Source organism: Hypoxylon trugodes, assembly GCF_022578975.1.
Source record: "Hypoxylon trugodes strain CBS 135444 unplaced genomic scaffold F4822scaffold_1, whole genome shotgun sequence".
In the NCBI taxonomy this organism is placed as follows: domain Eukaryota; kingdom Fungi; phylum Ascomycota; class Sordariomycetes; order Xylariales; family Hypoxylaceae; genus Hypoxylon; species Hypoxylon trugodes.
The window spans coordinates 995,858-1,018,742 of NW_026250016.1; the positions used below are offsets into that span (position 1 = coordinate 995,858).

The 22,885-nt window shown below is 46.8% G+C and overlaps 11 protein-coding genes across 11 annotated transcripts; 5 read left to right on the forward strand and 6 right to left on the reverse strand.

Annotated features, from left to right (window-relative positions):
* Positions 1–33: 33 nt before the first annotated feature.
* On the reverse strand, positions 34–4,193 carry F4822DRAFT_9769 (DNA repair protein rad-5). The gene is made up of 3 exons (XM_051464259.1): positions 1,661–4,193; positions 517–1,605; positions 34–456 (listed from the first exon to the last, which is right to left on the reverse strand). The coding sequence occupies exons 1-3, from the start codon at positions 3,883–3,885 to the stop codon at positions 378–380; spliced, it is 3,393 nt and encodes a 1,130-aa protein (XP_051319146.1). The 5' UTR covers positions 3,886–4,193; the 3' UTR covers positions 34–377.
* Positions 4,194–4,467: 274 nt separating this feature from the next.
* F4822DRAFT_423842 (Squalene/phytoene synthase) lies at positions 4,468–5,635 on the forward strand (the record flags this gene model as incomplete). The annotated part of the gene is made up of 2 exons (XM_051460047.1): positions 4,468–4,595; positions 4,666–5,635. The coding sequence occupies 2 exons, from the start codon at positions 4,468–4,470 to the stop codon at positions 5,633–5,635; spliced, it is 1,098 nt and encodes a 365-aa protein (XP_051319147.1).
* A 235-nt stretch (positions 5,636–5,870) lies between these two features.
* F4822DRAFT_9812 (RmlC-like cupin domain-containing protein) lies at positions 5,871–7,176 on the forward strand. The gene is made up of 3 exons (XM_051464268.1): positions 5,871–6,272; positions 6,333–6,645; positions 6,704–7,176. Exons 1-3 carry the CDS (start codon positions 6,105–6,107, stop codon positions 6,769–6,771), a joined length of 549 nt encoding a protein of 182 aa, XP_051319148.1. The 5' UTR covers positions 5,871–6,104; the 3' UTR covers positions 6,772–7,176.
* Positions 7,061–9,058, reverse strand: F4822DRAFT_439453 (uncharacterized protein; the record flags this gene model as incomplete). Its single annotated transcript, XM_051462644.1, has 1 exon — positions 7,061–9,058. One exon carries the CDS (start codon positions 9,056–9,058, stop codon positions 7,061–7,063), a length of 1,998 nt encoding a protein of 665 aa, XP_051319149.1.
* Positions 9,059–9,774: 716 nt separating this feature from the next.
* Positions 9,775–10,899, forward strand: F4822DRAFT_423845 (uncharacterized protein; the record flags this gene model as incomplete). The annotated part of the gene is made up of 1 exon (XM_051460048.1): positions 9,775–10,899. One exon carries the CDS (start codon positions 9,775–9,777, stop codon positions 10,897–10,899), a length of 1,125 nt encoding a protein of 374 aa, XP_051319150.1.
* A 698-nt stretch (positions 10,900–11,597) lies between these two features.
* On the forward strand, positions 11,598–12,977 carry F4822DRAFT_10290 (uncharacterized protein). The gene is made up of 3 exons (XM_051452344.1): positions 11,598–12,258; positions 12,319–12,440; positions 12,495–12,977. Exons 1-3 carry the CDS (start codon positions 11,814–11,816, stop codon positions 12,759–12,761), a joined length of 834 nt encoding a protein of 277 aa, XP_051319151.1. The 5' UTR covers positions 11,598–11,813; the 3' UTR covers positions 12,762–12,977.
* F4822DRAFT_10146 (uncharacterized protein) lies at positions 12,654–13,978 on the reverse strand. The gene is made up of 3 exons (XM_051452320.1): positions 13,222–13,978; positions 13,067–13,167; positions 12,654–12,965 (listed from the first exon to the last, which is right to left on the reverse strand). The coding sequence occupies exons 1-3, from the start codon at positions 13,646–13,648 to the stop codon at positions 12,813–12,815; spliced, it is 681 nt and encodes a 226-aa protein (XP_051319152.1). The 5' UTR covers positions 13,649–13,978; the 3' UTR covers positions 12,654–12,812.
* Positions 13,641–15,840, reverse strand: F4822DRAFT_439458 (putative amino acid permease; the record flags this gene model as incomplete). Its single annotated transcript, XM_051462645.1, has 7 exons — positions 13,641–14,363; positions 14,418–14,743; positions 14,808–15,212; positions 15,266–15,348; positions 15,412–15,525; positions 15,577–15,647; positions 15,700–15,840. The coding sequence occupies 7 exons, from the start codon at positions 15,838–15,840 to the stop codon at positions 13,854–13,856; spliced, it is 1,650 nt and encodes a 549-aa protein (XP_051319153.1). The 3' UTR covers positions 13,641–13,853.
* A 498-nt stretch (positions 15,841–16,338) lies between these two features.
* F4822DRAFT_9857 (uncharacterized protein) lies at positions 16,339–17,405 on the reverse strand. Its single transcript, XM_051464278.1, has one exon. It carries the CDS (start codon positions 17,132–17,134, stop codon positions 16,631–16,633), a length of 504 nt encoding a protein of 167 aa, XP_051319154.1. The 5' UTR covers positions 17,135–17,405; the 3' UTR covers positions 16,339–16,630.
* Positions 17,406–17,943: 538 nt separating this feature from the next.
* Positions 17,944–19,065, forward strand: F4822DRAFT_384469 (40S ribosomal protein S19). Its single transcript, XM_051456525.1, has 4 exons — positions 17,944–18,121; positions 18,382–18,445; positions 18,503–18,808; positions 18,866–19,065. Exons 1-4 carry the CDS (start codon positions 18,089–18,091, stop codon positions 18,916–18,918), a joined length of 456 nt encoding a protein of 151 aa, XP_051319155.1. The 5' UTR covers positions 17,944–18,088; the 3' UTR covers positions 18,919–19,065.
* F4822DRAFT_384471 (uncharacterized protein) lies at positions 19,066–22,715 on the reverse strand. The gene is made up of 3 exons (XM_051456526.1): positions 21,777–22,715; positions 21,439–21,683; positions 19,066–21,337 (listed from the first exon to the last, which is right to left on the reverse strand). The coding sequence occupies exons 1-3, from the start codon at positions 22,064–22,066 to the stop codon at positions 19,266–19,268; spliced, it is 2,607 nt and encodes an 868-aa protein (XP_051319156.1). The 5' UTR covers positions 22,067–22,715; the 3' UTR covers positions 19,066–19,265.
* Positions 22,716–22,885: the final 170 nt, after the last annotated feature.

Sequence of the window (22,885 nt, forward strand, 5' to 3'; positions counted from 1 at the left end):
GATGAAGAGAGCCAGACTCAAAAATCTTGTCGGTGGACCACAGAACAGATTGAATAGTGTTAGGGGGAAATCTAGGTTGAACTACGGGGATAATTGAAGCGAGTTTAAGGTTTGATTGGAATATTCATATTGTGCATTGTGCATTGGATTTATGTCGCTATGCTTTCATGCGTCTCCCGAAGGTTTGTTGGGCCATCAGCCAATGCAGGACCTTCCCATAACCATGGATAATCCCGATAACCGGAGATGCTGCCTAATATCCATGTACTTCCTTCCCCGTTCCTGCCCAAGGGTATAGTATACCGGGTATATACATCTATATAGTACAATAAAACCAATGCCATTCGTCCATTTTTAGCCCTAGTAGGAAGGTCGGATTAGCTCAGCAGTTCTTTTATATCTTCTACCCTTTGGAGTCTCTTCTCTTCGTCACTCATCATACCTAATGATGTAGCACTAGAACATGACCATTAGTAAACTTGCGACCGTAACTTGTAGGAAAAGGGGGTGGCTTACATAAACTTCTTCCTGTCTTGTACTTTCAGCATCCGCTCCTCAACGCTCTCCTTAACAATGAATCGATACACCTTAACCTCATCTTCTTGACCCATGCGGTGCACACGGTCGATGGCCTGGGCCTCAACTGCAAAGCTCCACCAAGGATCCATCATGAACACACGTTTCGCTTGCGTGAGGTTCAATCCCACACCACCAGCCCGTAAGCTTATCAATAAGATAGTGAACTTGTTAGATTCTCTAAACTCGTTGAGAATGGCGGCGCGCATTTTCTGGTTAGTCGAACCGTCAAGGCGGAGAAATCTCATATTTGCCCTTGTAAGCGAAGATTCGATAAGTGACATGAACGATGTAAATTGGCTGAAAACCACCGATTTCATGCGAGGATGCTCCCTCCGGAGTTGGCGCAGATGGCTCATTAATGCGACAACTTTAGACGACGACTCATTGGACCCTAAGCGCTGAAGACTGATCTTTGGTAAAGCCTGCTGTAATGTCTCTGGATCATCATCATCGTGACGAACCACCTCGAATAGATCGCGACCGTTTATAGGCTCGCGACAATTGAAACACTTGGGAACCTGGTGGCGATCTGTGCTATGCTTGATATAATCAAGTAGGCATTTCTTGCAAGCAGAATGCCAACAGCCAGTCACTGCCTGGTCAATCATTGGTTCCTCGGAGCAAATAGGACACTCGCTAACCGCTTCGTCTCGGATTTGTTGAAGAACATGAGCACCGAAAGCATTCGCATCTTTCTCATCGCCAGTAGTGGCTGTAAATCTTTCAATCAAAGATTGAAGGTCCATGTCATCACTAAGGCCTGCAGCTGCGTCGGCTTGCGCCCCAGCGACCTCCTCCTCAGTAATAATATCTTGGTTCCTAACTAAGAGTGGGTGACAGCACGACTGACGCAGACGCAGGATCTGAGCAAAGATTGTAGTGTATGCCTTCATAACTGTTCCCTTTTCTATATTGGCGGAGAATGTGCGCTTGGCTCTAGTGAATATGTGGTCGTAGACATTTCGTTCGGCTTCGGAGAGATCCACCTCCACGATTTCCATCGATTTTGGAGGTAGAGGGACAAGACTAAACAACGTTAGAAATCAATCACCTATAATTTGAGTATGCGTCCATGACTTACGGTTGTCCATCGGGAGTCTTCATATCTTTAGTTCTTCTCATCACCAAGGGCTCCAGTACCGTTTGCACTACATCGAGTGCACGTACGAAATCCTTAGATTCAAATGGAACAGTAATAAAAGTCCTCCAAAAAGAAAAATTATTCCACGGTTCAACTCTGAGGAACCTGACTAAACTGAAAAGATCCTCCAAACGGTTTACAATAGGAGTTCCAGTAAGAACCCAACGATGAGTGGCGGAAAGCTCGTAGCAAGCTTTCGCAGTTTTTGATTGGCGATTCTTGATGGTGTGGGCTTCGTCAAGGATAACCCGAAAGAAGTCTAACGAAAACAAACCATTATGTAGGTCTCTATTTCCGGTCTTCGAGGCAATCTGCGTAAATTCAGACAATACTACTCCATAACTCGTAATCACGACGTCAGGGGCAGAGGAATAATTAGCCTCGCAACATAGTGCCTGAAGATTATCGATTTTTTCGTTGCCGTAATAAACCATAGATTTCAAAGTGCCTTTTTTAGATGCATTTTCAGCTTCGCTTTGCCATTGCGCGAGCAACGACATCGGGGCAATAACAAGGGTAGTCTTTGGTGCGGGAAGTACACCAGACTTAGATGAGACTCTCCGTAGACTGTTAACCGAATTAAGAGAGGTATCTGCTTTCCGCGTGGATATCTCCGATTTATGCGAATGAATGAGACTTAGCATCTGAATCGTCTTACCGAGACCCATCTCATCAGCAAGGACACCACCTAGGCAATGCTGTTCTTGGACGGGGAAGTCCAAGGACATCTCGCCGGAGTAAGGATTTACGTAGAAATTAGGCTGTCCGTCAACTTGAGGCAGTTCTTGGTCATCGACATCCTTTGTTGGCCAGGCGTATTCTTCCCATAGAGGGTGCATTGAGGCTTCGCGAGCCTCATTTCTTTGGTCTTTCTCCTTTGCTAGCATCCAATGCAACGATTGTTTTTGGTATGGACGAAGTGTCATGTTAAAAGTTTCAGCTGGTTCGGCTTCGGGAGTATTAAAGTCAAATGATTGAGCCTTTCGGTAGAGAGCGTCGAGTTGGTCTTGTTCAAGTTCTTGGCCGTCTTCGGCGTCCTCCGATGGCGGAGAAGAGCCTGGAGGATTGGGCTTAGCTGTGTCATTGCTCTTCTTGTCGGCCGTCTCGGCGGCATCAAGAAGATCCTGTCTTGCATTCCTCGTCGTAGCTGCGTTGCCCCTAGATGGCGTGAGATTGATCTCTTGGAATAATCGCACAAGAGCTACTTGTCGTAGACGGAGATCCCGCTCCTCGGTAGTTTCCTTTTCCTCATAGAGGCCAGTCGACCGATTGTCTGCTAATTGAAACCCTGTACTCTCGAACGCAGATTTCATCAAAAAGCACCGTAACTGCAGAAACACGGTATCATTTGTCCTTAATCTTTCTGGTGCATACACACAGCTACCCTCAAATCTGCATACTCTTTGGTCCATAAGCGAGGATACCCAATTCGCTGTATCTTTGGCAAGTCGTCCAATTTCTGAGCCTCGAGCATCAGTGAAACGAACAATAACGTCGACTCGTCGAGCCGCAGCCGAATTTGCTCGTGGGGACGGAACAAGTGCGCCTGCCCTACCCTTAGGCTTTAAAGATGAGCCCGGGGGCTGAATCTTCTGCCGTTCGATCTTAACAACATCACCGTGGTTGAGAAGCTTCGTACCACTTCGTGTAGCCCAACCCTCCACACCAAACGCACCGATATAACGACTATTATTGGACATGGATCGGGACGTTTGAGTTCGCACGGGCGAAGGATGAGGTTCTTCGAAGTCATTGTTTGTGGAAGATTTTCGTGGTGTTAAAAGCGTGTTGGTGACACTGGAGGACATTGGTTTACGAAGCTTCTTCCACGTCCCGTCAAAGTACATGTTGACAGCTCTTTCGAGGTCATTTCCACAGCTATCACCAATGATGCCAAGAGCTTCCGAGTCGACCTTGTCTCCCACAATACTTTGAAATGCGTTCTCGTCGAAGTTCATAACCTGGTTTGATGTGGTGGTAGACCCTATAGGAAAGGCACCAGAGGTATTCGTGGTAGCTGTGCGATTGGTGACATCGTCGACTGTCTTTTCCGCGAGGGGCGACTTTGTTTGTACGCGATGTGAAGTGGAATTCTCTTCGCCTTCCGGGTCTGCAGAAAATCTCCTCTTTTTGGTGGGAGGTTCCCCAAAGTTATCTACATTCATAATGAGTGCATTGGAACATTCAAGGTTGTGCGAGAGAATTAAGTCAAGTGTATCGAGTAATGGAAACAAATTTTATAGGCAAAAGGGCTCTTTCAATGATAAACAACAGTGTTGATTGGTGAAGAAAGGATAAGCTAGAAAGAAGGTGTTTTTCTAAAATATTAAAAATATTAGGTCGACAAGGCAAAGTTAGAAAGTAATAGACCCTGCCAAACTCTAACATAAGGAAGTTGCAATAGTATACAAGGGCGAGAAACGCGCTTGTATTGAAAGACTACTAATTAGTAATGGATAGAACGAGACGCGACTTCCACAACTCCACGACGCGGGTAGTCAGGTGATCGTATCCCAATTTAAAGCTCAATATGGAAAGGCGTGGTTGTACCAACCCAGTAATTATAATTCTATCCACACGGCCCGCAGGGTGATATCATTTTGACCGGGCCAAGCTTGGCATTAAAAAAGCTGCCATTTATGGAAAATACCTACCTAAACACACACAATCTAGAGTGTTTTTTTAGTTCGCGAGTTCAAATCCCAATTCAACACCATGGATTATTTTGTATAAATTTAATTTCTCTTATGTATCGTGCATTTCGGGCACGTCAAGGCCTTCGATGGCCTAGAGATCAATTACGATCCCCCCGAAGATGCTACGTCACTGATGCCGAAATAGACAAAGCACGGCAGTATTGCGTTGCGCAATTGAGGTAGGACAAGCATTTTTCTTTTTTTCCTCTTTTTCCCCTCCTCTGGTTCCCTTAGCACTAATTGAAATAGACAGTCCGACTATGATTCCTACTTGATTCGAAATCTACTGCCCAAGTCGCGGCAAGATGCCTACGATGCGTTACGAGCTTTCAATCTAGAGTTGGTACGACTCCCGGAGCTCGTGTCGAACCCCACCATCGGTCAACTACGCATGCAGTTCTGGCGAGATGCTATCAACAATACCTTCGCCGACAAACCTCCGAAAGAGCCTATCATGATACTGCTATATAAGGTTATCTCTGAACTCGCTGAGAGAGGTGGAACGCCAAGCTCTATCAAGTTCTGGTTGTTACGTCTAATTAATACTCGTGAGAAGTATATGGATAACCGGCCATTCACCAGTCTTGCTTCACTGGAGGAATATGCGGAGAATACATATTCGACTCTCATGTATTCAAATTTGGCGGCACTTTCCATCCATTCCATGCATATGGATCATTTGGCCAGCCACATTGGCAAAGCATGCGGTATAGTGGCTACCCTACGAGGTGTCCCGGTTCTAGCCGCTCCGTCGCCCCCCGTAAAGTCACCTGACGGAGCTGGTGTAGGTAGCGGTAGAAACCCAGTCCTTCTGTTACCATTAGACGTCATGGCAGAGACAGGTTTGAGAGAAGAGGATGTGTATCGAAAGGGCCCCGGCGCCGACGGTTTTCAAGATGCCATCTTCAAAGTTGCCACTCGGGCTCATGACCACCTTATTACCGCAAGAGAAATGTTGAAAAACATTCATGCAGGACAAAGTCCTGGTCACGAGTACGAGCATCACGGTGAAGAGCAACACGAATATCCATCGACAGCTCCGGAAGACGACGATACCAAACGAGACCTCCGTCGGGGTTTCGGCGTTTTATTGGAGGGAGTCCCAGCTGGTGATTATTTAACAAGACTCGAAGCTCAGAACTTCGATCCGTTTACGATTAAAAGCAGCTGGAAGCTCCCATGGCGGTTATGGAGAGCGGTGAAGGCACAAGAAATATGAAAATTTTGTTAGCTAATCGAATAATCGGCGTGTTACTATACCTATGTCCAAGCGGTCTGGTGATACAAAAGCTATTCTATGTATAAATAAGAAGGGGAACCATTCAACAATCCCAGCCTCACTTCGTCAACCGTAACTCGCGACCAAGAGCCTGTCTTTGAAAAGATCTCAATTATTATTAACGGATATTTCCGGATTCGCCATTATAGATACTTACCCAGGTAGTAACCCACGTAAGCGGCCGAGCTGTCCGAAGGACGCATTGACAATCCCTAACCTATAGGCGCATCGCCGCCGCCTTTTTTTAATTACAGCCTGCTGTGCCGCCCACCGTGCCAACCATGTCGGCGTTGCGATTACAATTCAATACGACAATAAATTTACCCATCTTCTTAAATTCGCCATGCGACGCGTCTTAAAACTTCTGCCCTGAGGATTGGTGCACTTCCGGTCAATTCATAATAGCAAGATGCATTTCTCTTCAATGTTGTTCGGCCCTTTAGGCTTACTGGTCGCTACCACAAATGCGATCAGCTTGCCTCGCAATTCATCGGTCCCGATCAACCAGCGCAGCGCTCAAGAGGTTGTCAAACAACTCAACCTCATCCCCAACGATGAGAAGGGCTACTACATTCAAGTAAGCTTATAAAACGTATTCTTTATTTTGAAACTATCACAAACTAAAAACAATAATAAGACCTTTGAGGACCCGGATTCCGTCATAAGGGACTCGAACAATAGCACGCGATCCGCTAGCACCGCCATTTACTACTTACTAGAGGGAGCGGTGGGATCGTCGTATTGGCATCGCGTCGATGCTGTGGAAGTTTGGCACTATTATGCCGGAGCACCGTTGACTCTGTCGTTGTCCAACAACGATGGCAAGCCCCCAGTAGAGAAAGTACTCGGTCCCGATGTCTTCAATAATCAACAACCTCAAGTCGCAATTCCGAAGGGTACGTGGCAGAGCGCTTTATCTCACGGGGATTGGACATTAGTTGGAACTACCGGTAAGAACATTACTTTTTCCCATTTCATGATGTCTTATGCACTAACATTAGCTACCAGTCGCCCCCGGTTTTGTCCCCGATGGCGTGGAATTAGCACCACCTGGATGGGAACCAAACGGTGCGTGAAAGACCTAAGGCAGTATGTACACCCATGCATACCGCGCCCTGAACCACAGTAGGATTCTACATGTCCTCTGGTCACGCTTGGAGGCGGCAGTCCTTCTTTCAATCCTCTTATGCATATTCTTTCATCCCGATAGAAAACCGGGTAATCAGTAATGTTTTTAAACATTGTGGGGCACAAAATCACATTCTTCATCATCATGTGCATTGCAACACGAGCAAATACAGTGATGCCTTATCATGAGAAATTTCGGTATATAACTAAGTAGCTATCCGTACTTTGGTGCAAGCTCTACGTCGTCTTAATATTCTCCATCACTCCCTCCCGGAATTTATAGTCTTCCCCTAGGACTTTGGTAGCTACGTTGTCAAGCTGAACCCAAAATAGATTTCCCTCTTCACTGTCGGAGATATCTATTCTATAATTTGTGGTCCATCTCTCTACCCATTCAGTAAAATCAGCCCTTGCTGCATCTGGTATATTTCTATAGTCAAACCCGGCAGACACCAGCCGTAACACAATGTCAAATGACCTACGCGAATAACCCCAGTAGGACTGTTGTAGCGCACAAGCGACTGGGTTTCTATCATGGCCTTCTGGAAAGTTGCAAGATTTCTTTACCCGACCTGATGCTATAATTTTATCGACCAAATCAACATCATTTAGGATAATCGCTGCCTGCAAGTGGGCCTGGGTAAATGGGCTACCCAAGTCGAGAAGGTACCGTATTGTTTTTTCATTCCACCTACTGATTGCTGAAATTAACATTTGGCCTATGAGGTTGGGCATCTTTCTCTTAGGTATGTTCCAAGGGCATCCTGCTAGAATGGCCTTCATGAATTCAAAGTACCTGCTCTGCCGAGCAAACTGGATGGCAAGATTAGGCCCCAAACGTGCCAGCGCCTCCGAATCAGTGATTATCGCATCATAAAACTTTTTGACATCTCTCGTTGACAGCGAACGTATTTTCGGCAGAATCATACGTTCGAGCCATCCAATTTTATTAAACGACGGCTGTTCCGCTTTAACAATGTTAAGGAGATATAGGTATACTCGTGGATCGGGGCTTATCGTTATTGCCTGACGGTCCCATCTAGTCCCATACCTAATCCCTTTAGTCCAGGGAATAATCCACTGAGCAGCTGTCAAAATCAGACGGCAACGATCCCCGGTGTTGAAGATCGGACAACGTAACAATGCTGCCATGACCTTATAACGCGCATAGCGAGCCGCGATATACAAGTCACCAGGTCTCACTTCAAGTCCGTTAGTGATCATGAACAGCGCAATATCTTCGTGTCCAAAGCAACACGCAGCTAAGAACGCATTGTCCGCGCCAAAAACACGCAATTTTTTATCAGGCAGATTAATATCCTGATAGATATGAGGCAGGTACTCGCGACCGCTTAGGTAAAAGGAAGGACGAAGGAGAACGTGGCGCGGAAGACCCAAAGCACCACAGCCCCAGAACCCATAACGCTCATTGTCGGTATAATATTCGTCGCAATGGCAACGGCCTCTCATATCGATACCCAATTCATGGAGGATTTGGACGATATCAAGTCTCCCGTTCTGAGCAGCCACATACATTGGCGAGGGTAGGTTTTGGTATATATCCCTACGCGTCTGCTTGTTGTGGTTAGGCCACCACCTTCCTTCTAGACCCAAAGCAAAGTGCTCCCGGTAAATTTCAATATGCTTTTTGATGTCTTCAATGTCCTTCCCGTCTCTGATCGCATAGATAAGGCTAGGGCCATGCAATTTGCTAAGTTTCTTAACCTTTCGACAATTCGGTCGGCCAATATTGTCATCAGGGCGACTTTTACCAGACTCCAAAAGATACCAATAGGGGGAAGCTGAGGGTTTCGGGTTATAATGTGGTTCTAATTCCAAGTCTGATTCCAAATCTGATTCCAAATCTGGTTCATAGTTTGGTTCATAGTTTGTTGATTCATAGTCTAGTTCGCAACACAATCTCCACACTGAGTCCGAGTCTGAGTCCGAGTCTGAGTCCGATTCCGATTCCGAGTCTTCTTCGTAGTCTAATCTCCTGTCTACAGTACTGAAGTCATTTCTACCTAAGTCTTCTCGTGTAGTTTCGCGCTGGACTTGTATATCTTTCTTTACCATTTCCGTAGTGTCGATCGCCTGTCTCGCCTGCTTGCATACAAGGGCAAGTTTCATCAGCTCAAACGGCGCCGCCATATGATCCCCTATCTTTCGAGCAACGTCGAGTGAGAAAGGGAGGTAATATAGATCATGGCTGTCGTATGTCGCCATACTAGCCATCTTGTCGTTTCTGTTTATAATCGCTCGTTAAATTTGTATGTAGATGTCGATAAAATTCATATTGAGATTTATGACACTAATTTACTCGGAAGTTATTTGTGAGGACCAGAACTCGATAAAATGCAGCGGGTTATGCAGCTATATTTATACAAAATATCAAGCACGAATATTTGGTTGCCTCAAATAGGACTGTATTCTAACAGTAGAGTAGTGACGTGCATACAAAATACAAGTCCCTGCCCATTCCCTTTGTTTGGGTACAGTCAACAAACAACGCAATTGTCATGAGAAAACAAATCAACGCTGTAAAACCTCAGAGCCAGAATGTAAAAGCTACCTAATTTGTAACAGTCGAGTAGGATTGACCATCAATAATGCATAGATTGGATGGAGATACTTGAATCATGATGACATTCCGAAAATCATTTCCTACTCGTAATCGTTGCGTCACAATAGCAATGGCGAGGATCTTCTCCACCTATCCGATCGAACGAATGGCTCTCTACTCCAATTATATTCGCGGTCGGTCGATATTCTATTCCAAGAAAAAAAGTCGGAAGTAGTATGAAACCTGTGGTTTTAACATATTGATGCGTTCTCTTCGAAGGGTTGCTTTGATTTGTAGATGGCACGCGTCGAGACAGCTTCTATTCTCGCTCTCAACATTTCTCAAGATACCTCCCAATTTATCAAAGCGGTATAAAACTTCAATCGCAATGAATGCCAAAGACAAAAAACTTGTTATCTTCGAAGAGGCGATGCAAAGGATCTACGGGCCGTACCCGATAGATACCCCTAACCCTGGGTCCTGGCAACCTCCTATCACACCAGGTGCTGGAGGGCATCGCGGTCGGTATCTATGGACAGATGCCTTTGGGGTCATCAATTTTATTACTTTATCTAGCGAAAAACGTGAGAAGGACGAGGTGAAGCTACAAGAGCTCTACTTAGGGTTAGCTAGGCGATTAGCTGAGACGGTTCACTCCGTCCTTGGTCGTACACGGGACGGTACTTCGCGGCTCCCGGGGGCAACTGACGAGGAACCCCTGAAAGGCGGGCTGCGAATTGGGAAATTGGATGCAGATGGTCCTGATGGCGATGGTCAATATCACCATTACCTAACTCTCTGGATGTTCGCATTGAACCGACTATCATTGGCAACGGGCGAACCGCGTTGGAACGACCTTGCGGTCCAGCTAGCAAAAGCCATCCATCCACATTTCATGACGAAAAAGGGTGGCCAAGAGAGCATGGTATGGAAGGTCTCGATGGACATGCACCACGCCCTCGTCGGTAGCAAGGGCCATCTAGATGACATAGATGGGTTTGTTATATACCAATTACTCCAGGATACAGCAGATTTACTTAACCAGAACAATGCCACCACTAACGGCACATCTCCAACCCCATCGCTAAACACGGAGATCGAACACTACCGTCGAATCATGGACAGTCACCCTAAATCTTTATCTGGGGATCCACTAGATCTCGGTATGAGCTTGTGGATCAGTCACTTCAATCGCGACGCAGAATGGTCTCGCGAGCTTGCTAGAGAGGGTCTTATTATCGCGGGAGGGCGCTTTCTACCCGCAGCGCAGAGCCCAGTGACTGCTAGCCGACGACCGTATCGACTCGCATTCCGCGAGTTTGGCGGCTGTCTTGGAATTAAATGCTATGTGGAGGATCCAAAGCAGCCATTGCACGTAGGCACGGAAACTGTTCTGGATGCGTGGCAAGGGAAGCTCCTTGACACAGCGGATGAGGACCTACGGCCGATCAACTTGGCCATGTATGCTGCGGCGTTAATTCCTGGAGGTGAGTTGCACATTGGTTCGAGCTAAATGTGCCTAATCACCATGGAATCTCTAACTAATGTCACATCGCAGCCTTTCGTAATGGGTATGTCAGCTTAAGAAAAGGAGGCGAAAATGGCGGGTCGGGGTGATCGCTCACGAGCCATTAACCGACCTAAATCACCTATGTAGGGGAACGCCACATAACCTAATGAAAAGGTAAGTGGCATTCGTGATTTATGAGATACGTGCTATGATCGAGGGGACGCCTCTAAGTATGGGTTACTCATCATTAACCACTGGAATGGCAACTCCGGATATACACTCACCCATTATAATGGGTATCGTTCGAACCAGTTTCGGGGCCAACAATAGTGATTTCATAGTAATATCCATCATATTAGTCGATCATATGATATATAATGGACAATAATCGAGGTCTGACCCACCTGGATTGCTATGCCAAGCTTAGAGGCACTTAAAGGCGGACAATTGCAAATATTGTAAATGAGAAATACCATATACCAACAAAGCCAATTATTATGATCTTACTATGTATTAGCCAAAAGAATGAGTTAGCGAGCCTGTTAGAAACGTGATACACCTTGGTGATCTCAATAAGGGATACGCTACGCAAACGCCGCGACTTGAAACGTCGCGGAGACAACAAGAGTCGCAGAAGACTAAGAACGGCAAGGATTCTTAATCGTCTGATCTCTAAATGATGGGATTTATTTTTATTTCACCCCATCCCAATGTAAGCTAGTTTTCTTTTCGTTTTCAATTGTTTTCAACTTCTCGCTCGTTTCGTCTAGTACATCGTCGGGCTTGACGCCATTGAATTCGTTTTTTTCTCGTAGGGCCGGGTTGCCTTCTGTTCAACTGTACTATCAATTTAATAATTATACTATTCCGCAAGTCGGATCAAGAAAAGCCTTGGATTGTATTTTATTCCTAGAAAAATGATGAAAATGAATCAACACCGAAGATCAAGAGAACAATACCGCACACTCCCCGTCGTCCACGAAGAAGACCACGATGACTCAAGCAGCACAGACGTCGACCTCGAGGCGCTCGACCTAAACGAGAAGGACTATATGCATGGAGCGACGGCGGCGCGAATGGGAAAGGAAGAAAAGAAGAGCGATCTACTCTCTATACTGAAAGAATACTGGTGGTTGGTCGACACATTCCTTCTACTGGTCATCATCGTCCTCGTCCTAGGAAATAGCTGGGGACCGCGCGGGAAAATCCATTTCTGGGAGGGCGCAGGTGATTTGACCGGGTTCGCTCCGGAGTTTTCGCAGAAAATCACGACCTTCTCCCCGGATCCGGAATTTGTGCCGGAGAACACATCCGCATTCTTTTCGGATGAGACCAAACAAAAGTGGCTGGATCTGGTGCCGAGTAAGTCAATATAATTCCAAGTTGTTCCAAATAATTAGCTAACTAAATTCGCGTTATCAGAGGGTCTAGGTTACCTTGAGATCAAGAAGCCCGAGGACTTTGACAACCTCCCTGCTCAATTGAACTCCTACCCGGATCAATTCGTCGTAACCTCTGCGATGACGCATCAGCTACACTGCTTGGTGATTCCCACCTCCCCGCCCGGCATTTCGGGCGAAGCTAACGGTCCAGAATAGTACGCTATTGCTGAAGCCTACTCAGCACTTACCTCAGACACCAGTAGAGTGCCCAAAGAAACACCATGGCACCTAACGCACTGCTTCGATTACTTGCGACAGAGCATAATGTGCTGCGGTGATGTCGCTCTTGAGGGAGAACAGACCACGTTCCCCGCAGGTTTCGACGGAAGTGACGGATGGGATGCTAAGCATGTGTGTAAGAACTATGAAGAGATATACGATTATCTTGAAGAGAATCGCGCCGACGATAAAGAGTGGATATAGGTGAATTTTCATAATAAAATACAATGAATTCCTTGGCAATTATTGAAGCTCCTATGATTCGGGGGCTCTTGTCATAAATATTAGCTTTGGTTTCCTCCTTGCGGCGAATTCTTTCCCGGTGTCGAATCTCATTTCTTCGATTTCCACGCGAAATCCGCATTTCTCGTAGAGTCGCCGTGCTACCGGAGTACCCTCGACGACTGACTATAGAGCATGATGATTAGTTCAACTCTTGTCATGCGATGTAGTCAGAGCTTCTAGAAGCCCATAAAAACTCCGATGACATAGGTAAGAAATATCATTACCTTAAGTCCCAGCTCATCCGCAGCACTAGTCCCCCATTCAACAAGAGCCGCGCCCGCCCCTAGACGCTGATAATCCGGATGGACCGCCAGCAATTCGAGAACTGTATTGAACATATCAGACTCACGTCAAGCCCCTGAATTAATACCATACTTACCATAAACACCCTTCCCACCAGATTCCTCAACAATCCGAGACCGCGGTGCAACATACTCCCTCCACAACCGAGCCATAAACTCGCGATCATCCCTATCCGGCCAATTCTCCTCAACATTCTCCGCCTTCTCAAGCTCCGCCTCCGGAGCTTCCTTCATAAGCGTCCAAACCGCGAGACCGATAATCTGTTCCGGACCATCCGGACCGGCCTGTGTAACCGCTTTCAAAAACGTGGAGCTCGGGTCAGTTTGTTTCCACGCTAATAAACGTTTAGACCCTTGCGCTTGACCCGAAGGCGTGTCATGGTTCGGGAAGTATATATCCACGAATGGCGCATCGTGGCCGAAGCTCTTTGACACGACTTGGAAACATGTTGGTATGTCTTCGTCCGAGAGTAAGGCAACGCTTACTTTATTCGCAGAACCCATTGCTAAGACTGCCCATTGGCAAAGCTAATATACTCAATGCGAAATATCTTAATAAAAATATTCGAGATAGTAATATCGTATTCGTAATATGAAAGCGGGGGAAGATGCTGACGTTCCATTCTCCAGGCAAAGATTGGCTATTCCTTTTGGTACGCTTTGCCGCAGATATGCGCTGTTTAGTCTTTAGTAATAAAAGATCCTCAATTCAAGCAGCCACGATTTTTACATCGTGGTTATGTGAGGCTTCAATTCCCTGCCTTAAAAGCGCCGACCGTATATTCCTATTCTCCATAACCTCTTTAATCGGTCCTGCGTAGTGCTTCTGCCCTTTGAAAACCCACAACACAGCACATATAATTAACGCTGCTCCGAATACCACGCCGGCGTAGTTCATGTTCGTAGCAGTTACGGGGAAATAAGGTGGGAGCACATTAAATGCGATCGTTAGGAACGAAAAGGCAATGGTGAACAGGTTGATCGGAATGCCCCATCTGCCCAATTCCCACGGACCAAATGGGATATTCTTGCCTGGACGTATGCGCCGAATAAGAATGAAAATCGTAGGAAGTACATATGTTGTGTATTGGCCGAGTAGAGCCAGTGATACCATCGCATTGAACGCAGTGGTTGATCCTAGGTTGATCAAGCCGAGGATCACCACTATGAAGGCGCTCCATAAGAGAGCGCGGACTGGTATTCCGAATCGAGCGTCAATCTATGCTTTCATGAGTCAATGTATCTTAGATAAAAGCCCTAGCGAATGACTTACATGGGAAAAGTACTGAGGGAACGGTAACCCATCATCACGAGCGAAAGCCCAAATGAGCCGAGAAGCGGATGCAAGTAAACCCAAGGCAGAGAAAAAGATCGATATAATCAAAGCCGAAACCATCGCATTCGTTGCTGCGTAAGACTTAGTAGCATTGAAGAAAATTTCAATGATCGGGAATCCTGTCGGACTTTCCAACGCCGCATTCGCATCTCCGATACTGAATAGAATCGCTATACTCATTCCAAAGCATAGAACTCCACTCACAACAATGCTCCATATCATAGTTCGCGGGACTACTATCGCTGCGTTATCCACTTCTTCGGCTGCCTTTGACGTTAGCTCTCGGGTAACTCGAGATTCAGGGTTACCAATGTTGAGCCTACTCACCCATATGCGAAGCCCCATCAACACCAGAAAACGCATATGTAGACGTCAGCAAGCCAATACACCAAGAAATACCATCACCTTTCCAACCACCGTCATTCGCGAACGTTCGAAATACATATTCAGGAGAGCTATGCGGGGCTAAGTGCACCAGCGGTATCAGAACGCAGAAAAAGAAGACCACATGTAAGACCAAAGCCAAGGTCTCAATATGAGGCAAGAATCGAACGCCGAATATGTTAATTAGGACGATGAAGAGTGTAACAGCCCAGTACATCAACGTACCGTGCCATTGCTGGAGTACGTACGTATCGGCGTAGTTCAGAATGATTAGCCCCTGAATCATCGTCGCTGCTAAGAAGGCGACGCTGGCGGTTACTGCAATTCGCATAAACGCTGTGATCCATCCTTCGCGGTATCAGAATAGTTTCCAAGACATAGGTATCAAAGAGATGACTGACCAGCAAACCAACTAAAGAGTACGGCGTAGCGACGAGGTGCCAGCAATGCGACCCAGTGATATTGACCTCCTGAAGTGGGTGAACTAGCAAGTACTTGTCAATTATCGCGTCCTTGTCTTAGGCTCAGTAATTTCGGTTGCACTCACATAGACGCCATCTCAGCAAGTGAAGCCGCGGTTGCCAGAGACCCAAAGAATGAGAATATCAATCCATATACCAAAGTCGAAGGGCCTCCATTGACCAGGCCACCCTGAAAAGTTCTATACGGTCCATTAGATGACGCCTCCTAGCGTTTGGGTTGCTACACTCACACTGCGAAAGCTTCCCAAGACACTAGAACCGTCGTAGAGAAACTCAACATAGACGTAAAGCCGAAGTTCTTCTGCCGGGCAGTTAGCGCAATCCCATTTGGCCAGGTACATGAGCATGCTTACACTAATCTGGTGTCTCTTGCTTAGAATCGCAACGGTCCGCGCATCGATTTCGAATTCCCCAGTCTTGAGGTGTCCATCCGCCCCTGTATTTGAGAGGACCCTTTGCCTCAACTCGTCAGAGGTGAGCTTTATTTCGCTCATATTGTAGAACGAGATAGTTTATCAGTTTCGCACTCAGACAATACGTTCTCAATCCTTAGTATACCGAACATTTCTAGAAGATTACCAATCCTACCTAACAACCCAAACCAACAACTCCGTTCCTCATTTTAATAAGTAGGGTAAGAAAGAGTCACGTGGGTGATGCTCACCTTATCCAGGTATAATTTGATTTGTATACGACACATGCGGCACAGGTCGATCGTAACTACTTGCTAACCATTAAAAAAGAATCATTCTCCTTAAATTCCCGCAACACATATAACGCAAACACACACTCAATTATGCATCATTAATCCTCAAGTCATTCAACCAGGTGAGATTTGGCCTCATAGTTACGCGACCCAACTTCAGACCACCTTCTAATATTTGCGGCGGGGGTGCGCACGTACAACTACCGCCCGAATCTCTCATAAACCATAAAAGAAAAAAAAAGAAAGAAGGAAATAAAAGAAGGAAGAAGAGAAAGAAGACCCTCCCTTGAAACGCCTCTTTTTGAACCCCAACCCAATAGAAAAACACCTTAACCGGCATCGGAGTTTCATAACGGGTAATCGATAGCTTCTCACGTAACACCGCGTTTGTTGGCGGCATAGTTACTCCGGAACCAAGTATCACGCTGCGTGATCGCCGAACAAAAATATGCCTTCAGGCGAGTTGTTCTCGATCATCGCTCTAATTATGTTCGATATATTTATCACCAAGTCCCATTAGCTCCAGTTGAAAGATAGTAACTAGATAGTTACAGGAATGAATCGTCGCGGGTAGCAAGTCAATCGTCGGAAACTGTGGTGACCTCTTCATCAGGCTCGGGGTGGTTGTTTATAAGGGTCTCCACCCAAGTTCGGAATTCGCCTGCTATCCAGTCTTTGCATAAAATGCGTAAGACGGCAAGCAATTTATACGCACCGTCCAAAGTCCAAGTCTCTCCGACATGTATTGGGCCGTACACGCGAAATGCGCTAATGTCGTCGAATGCAAGGTGTAACTCCCAGTACCCAGCGACGGCTAGGAGTACTGGTAAAAAGGGCAATTCCCGCCGCGGCCCGAGAGGGGATCTCGGATAGGTGGACACACGCTTAAACCAAGATGCCAACCAGTAGCCCAGGCGGCCCCTACCCTCTATGTATCCGTCATAGAAATTTATATCTTTCGTCGCGACGAAAACCCCAGTGGGAGAATACTCCAGATAGCAGTTGTTAGGGTCAAAACAAGAGTGTGATGAGATATGAAGGTTCGACAACCAAGTTACTACCGACCTCAGTCTTTGACACATTTTGAATAGAGGAAGGAGTTATATATAAGGCAGTGAATGGAATAAGGTTGAATGGTATACTGGATGGTTCTACCTAGTAGAACAATAGTCGGGCAATTTTTTTATTGAAAGTTTGGTTAATATCCGTTCCTTATGACAAAAAGCTAATACTGGCAAGAAGTAAGTGGTCCCGAGCGATATGCGTGAATGACCGCCTTCGGCGTATTGTATGGTGGATTGTCTCTGTGCATGAGGCTATTCACAGATATATACACCCCTCTAGCCAGGTTTCAAGAGGAGTACGTCTAGACAGAACGGTACCCGCATACCTACCTAAATATCGAATACTGAATCAAAACAGTTGAGATACAAAGCATCAGTTTGATTAATCATATTGTGGCGTCTGTTTGCTCCTAGGCAATGATCGAGAAAATGGGAAGTGGATATGGATAAGGTGATGATGTTTTATTAGCTTAACTTAAGCAATGTAGATATTATAGAAATAGTTACGTTGGTAGTGAAGAGTCTTTAGGTTAGGTTAGGAACATGACAGTTAAGTTTCAATGAAGGGGATGAAAAAGATAAGACGGACAGACATTTCCCCAAACTTAAAGGACAGGGAGGTCCATGGTGTCATCCCGTCAAAAGTGGACCCCAGATCTGGATCAAAGTGCACGGTCCATCGGATATCCCCACCTCTCATGCTGGAATTATGTAATCAGTACCTTAGGTACTTGGGTACTTTCAATTTTAGCGGGCAAGAAGAAGGGCTTACCCTAATCTTAGCTGGAAATCTTGCGAGGCCCCACATCAAATTCAATAGTCTTTCTACCGAAACTGCCAAATCAATTTTCACGAGAAATTTCAACATCCCTCTCCTCCGCACTCAGCCAACTTTTTGCGTGAACGTCGAACCATCCAACGACTAACCTTCCTTAAACCGACAACGAAAAAGTCAAATTCAATACCGCAAAGATGACTGGAGGAGTCTCTGTTCGCGACGTTGATGTAGGTCTCTTCATCCACAGATAAAAAATATGTAGTGCATCCACCCTCGATCGTGCGCGCATATATACACAATACTCCAATAATCGAGAAATTATCCCAGCCAAGGCGACAATAAATAGCAACGGCAGCAGCAGCAATGGGACTCATAAAAAGGAAACAATGCTAGCAGCAATGGGAGAAATCTTGAGGGCAGGCGCGAGGGGGTCGCAAGACTTCTGATGACGGAATATTTGCTGATGGGTTTCTTTCCGATTTTGTAGGCGCAAAAGTTCATCAACGCGTATGCCGGCTTCTTGAAGCGACAGGGCAAGCTGCCCATCCCTGGTATGTATTAATCTTTCTATCCCCCAAGATTATTATCGAATACTAATATAATTACAGGTTGGGTCGATACCGTCAAGACTGGTGCCTCGCGAGAGCTTCCCCCCCAGAACATCGACTGGTTCTACGTTCGTGCCGCCAGCGTTGCCCGACACGTCTACCTCCGCAAGACCGTCGGTGTCGGTCGCCTACGCAAGGTCCACGGTAACGCCAAGAACCGTGGTACCCGCCCCTCCAAGCACGTCGATGCCTCCGGCAGCGTCGACCGCAAGATCCTCCAGGCTCTTGAGAAGATTGGTGTCCTAGAGCAGGATGAGGAGCAAGGTGGCCGACGCATCACCCAATCCGGCCAGCGAGATCTTGACCGTATGCCTCCCTCCACCTCCAACATCATTGCCGGCGTATATACTAACTAGATCGTAGGAATCGCCCAGACTACCGCTGAGGCTGAGGAGGAAGACGAAGACGACGAGTAAATATGATACCATGCAGAAATGATTCCACTACTACTACGGATTAGGTAGCATAGGTCTCTGGGAACGGCGTCTGAAAATGGCTGAATGAATTGATTGGCGAATTTTGCATTCGCATTTCCCCATGGCAGATCAAATCTTCCAAACTAAGTGACCAAAGCATCGTGATGTCTATTTCTTTCATGCCGCAAATCGAGCATTGCACTACGGAAATGAATGAACAGCGTTAACAGACTCCTATCTCCATTTTATGGTATGCTTTTCCAATCTCCGTTCTTTCATATTATCCTAATTCTATATCACCCAATTCATCCAAACCTTCTCAGAGTCTATAATAGTCATCCCAATCTTCAAGACCACTCACAAGGCCCATCAATCGACGGACTCACAAACTGTCCCGCATACATATTCCCCTTCTTCCTCGTCGTATACTCATACCTCTCCATCCCTCTCATACCCTCATCCGAAGCCACAGGCCCCACCGCATACGGCTCCGGCACCGGTACTGGTTTACTATAATTCATCTCAGTTGGATTCATCACCCATCCTCCACCACTCCAGAACTGTACAGCGGCGTGCTGTTGCGGTTGCTGGGCTTGTGGTTGGTGAAGCCGGGGTCGGTGTTGAGGTTGGGGTTGGTATCGCCATTGTTCTATTAGATTTGCTGCGCTGGGGACGGGGCACGGTGTTGATATTAGGCTTACGTTTTCCTTGTCTTCGTCTTGTTGTTGGGTTTGTGGGGCTTGCTTAGCTGGACTGATATGGGATTGTTGCGTGCATTGCTGCGTGGGGACGTAGTAGTAATCGTCATCTTCGCCCTCGGCGTCCTCGTCGCTGTCGGTGTGCATGATGACGTCCGGGGGTTGATGCGTCGGGTTTGCTTGGGGCTGCGGTGACTGCTGCTGCTCTGCGCCTGTGTCATCTCTCTCACGAGATATGGCCGGCGCGAAACTACTAAATGAGAATCCCTCGCTGTTTTGTGTCGATGTACCATTATCATGATTATTCATCCGGACACCATTCTCAGCCATTGAAGGCTGGGATACGAAGTCATCGCGGGGATCCCCATCGTTCGTTAAATCCACGATTATCGCATCCCCACTCACACTAGCAACCCGTTCATGATCCATGGGTGCCATAGGGGCCCTAAAATTTCGCGGTAGCTGCGGCGGCGGCGGAGGTGGCGGGTAAGGTGGCTGCCGTTGTTGGAAATAATGGGATTGGGAGCCTGTCCCGTAACCTGGGAAATTCCAAACCGGCGTCTTTTTCTTATACTCAGCCAACAACTCAAGATGATTCTCGGGTTTCCGTGACGGCGTATCCAAGACCCACGAGTCCCCTCTCGTTTTAGGGGTTCTGGGTGTTCGGTTCTCTGGGAGTGGCCATTGCATACGTGGACGTTTTGGAGTCTCGAGTTCCGCACGCGCAGGAGCGGCGATTGGTGTATTAGGGTGTGTCGATTCGTCGCCAGTATCGAGATCGGTATCCGATTCCGGTTCTGGAACTGGGGCTCGAGACTTAGCTATTCGTGAAAACGCCTCACTTGCCGCTTGCGCTATAGTCTCATCACCCTCCGTCGTATCGCGTATGCCAGTCGGATTCGGAAGTGTAGCCATAATCGTAGTCTCCTCAATCTCAGCAGGAGCCCCTAATCCAACGATAGCATCAACCTCATCCTCTTCCTCTTGCACCATCATCTGATCATCCTCTCCTTCATCTTCTGAGTCCTCAAACACATCACCAAAAGTATCATACCTAACCCCCGTATCATTCTTAGTAGCCAACGTCGGCCCAATCCCCGCCGCACCCTGAACCGTAAACCACAACCCCGTATGTTGAAAAAGCCGATTAATAAACCTCAGACACGGATTACACGGCTGTGAATCAATAAAAATAACCGCCGAGCGCTTATTCCCCAACTCAATATGTTTCAACCTCCTCAACCTCTCCAATAAATATTCCAAATCCTGATCCACATCCACAACCCCATCCTCCCTAATCTCACCTCCAAACTCCCTCTTCACCATCTCAATCGCGTACCACGAAGCCAGGAGCACCTCCACATGCCCCGCATGCGCTCTTCCGCGATGCTCATCACTAGCCGTTTTACTCGCATTATCATGTTTACTCCCGGGAAACACGAATTTCAACCGTGCCGCGATATGATGCAACGCGATGTAATTCCAGCGATTCGTATCCAGACACTTATCCTCATCGCGCCCGCCACCGGGTTTATACCCGCTATGCGCCGTCATGAGGACCGCACCGTCGCCTTTGCTCGATGTTAACACGCCGATTGTTTTACTCCGGTCGAGGTATATGTCGGTGCGGACGCGGAGCACGGGGGCGTAGATCGCGATGTATCGACCTTGTTTGGCGAGTTTGTAGTCGGGGTATCCGAGGTCGGCTCGAGTACTTCTCACTATCGCGGCGACACATCGTCAGTACTGGTCATCTCTCGAGCAGGTTAAAATGAAAGGCAAGATGTGAAAATAGGGAGAAATAAGAGTCATCCGGACTTACTTGCATTAAGCACACTCCTCCGCCCAGGAGAAGACAGTATATCATAAATAGTCTTCCTCGTATTAACCGCATCCGGATGCTCCCGTCCAATTTTAACCCCCTCCAGAAAGAACACCCTACGCCGTTTCGCGAGTCCATCCTCCTTAGCATAAACTGAAGCATGTAAACCATCGTGGGCTAATGAGGCGCCTCGCTGCATGAAGAACTCGACGATATTGAGATGACCCATTAGGGCTGCGAGTTTACTGCAATATCACAGTTGGCACATTTTCATTTTCGTTTACTGGTTTTAGTAGTTAAGAGGGTAGATAGATTCTAAACACAGAATAATTACTCACATCGGCGTCTCCTTCGACCGCGACTCCAAGCCCATCTGCGGCTCCGTAGGCATATCGATAGCAATCTGTATACATGATTCCCTCAGAACCTGTTCGTAATCACCTAAGAGGCAAGCTAAATGAATCGGCTTAAGACCAAGTTCCGTAGCCACGGCGACGCGGCTACTGTTCATATTTCTAGGGGGAAGAGGAACACCGGTATTTCCAATGGCATTCGGCAAATGAAAATAACGATGAGGTTGAGGTATATACGGCGAGAAAGATTCTGGTGCTGGCATGAGGTAAGACATAATAGCGAGTGGTGCTAGATCCACTAGCGATCACGATGGAGATAGTGTAATAATAGAAGCAGGGGAACTATATGTCCTCGGGAGAGGCACAATAATATTCACACCACTATCTATGTCATTATACAAGAGAAGGACAGGCAACATAGTGGCCCAGACAGTGTGAGCGATAGCACCAAGTCCTATTATAAGCTAGAGTACATCGGGTGAAGTAAAACGAAGGGGCTGAACGGCAAGTTGCAGTAGAATGATGTTATGTTTATAGTCAAACAAGACCATTGCAAGGGTACCTACATGATCGTGAGAATGAACGCCTCACCTTTAGGGAAAAGGGCAGAGATGCTGCCTGCCCCGAAGGACCAACCAGGCGGCCAGGTAGTGTATCCAAACAGCAAGATGGAACTGCTGAACCGCTAACATGGATTCATGAGTGGTACTATGATAGAGACTATTTGCTTTTCTGGCTAGATACAGCGTGGGAGAATAACTTCAAAAGTGACAAGTCTTTTGTGGCGTGCGGGGGTCTTGTTAACCGAGTGTGAGAATAGAGAATAAAAAGCAAACAGGTACCAGGAGTGTGGGCAGCTGATATAATAGCAGTGTTTACATGTCACAATTTCCATAAGAATAATGAAGACATCTATTTCAAGTCACAAAGGGGAGAATAATGCCTTATACATGTTTATAATCAATTCTATAGTTTATCCTTTTCATACCTAGAAGCATTGCTTCAAACGCAGTTGCCCGCAAACTCCGGGCGGCACAAGTCACCGAGTGACCCGCCCGGGCAGCCAAGTTGTACAGCATCGCAGATTTTTATTC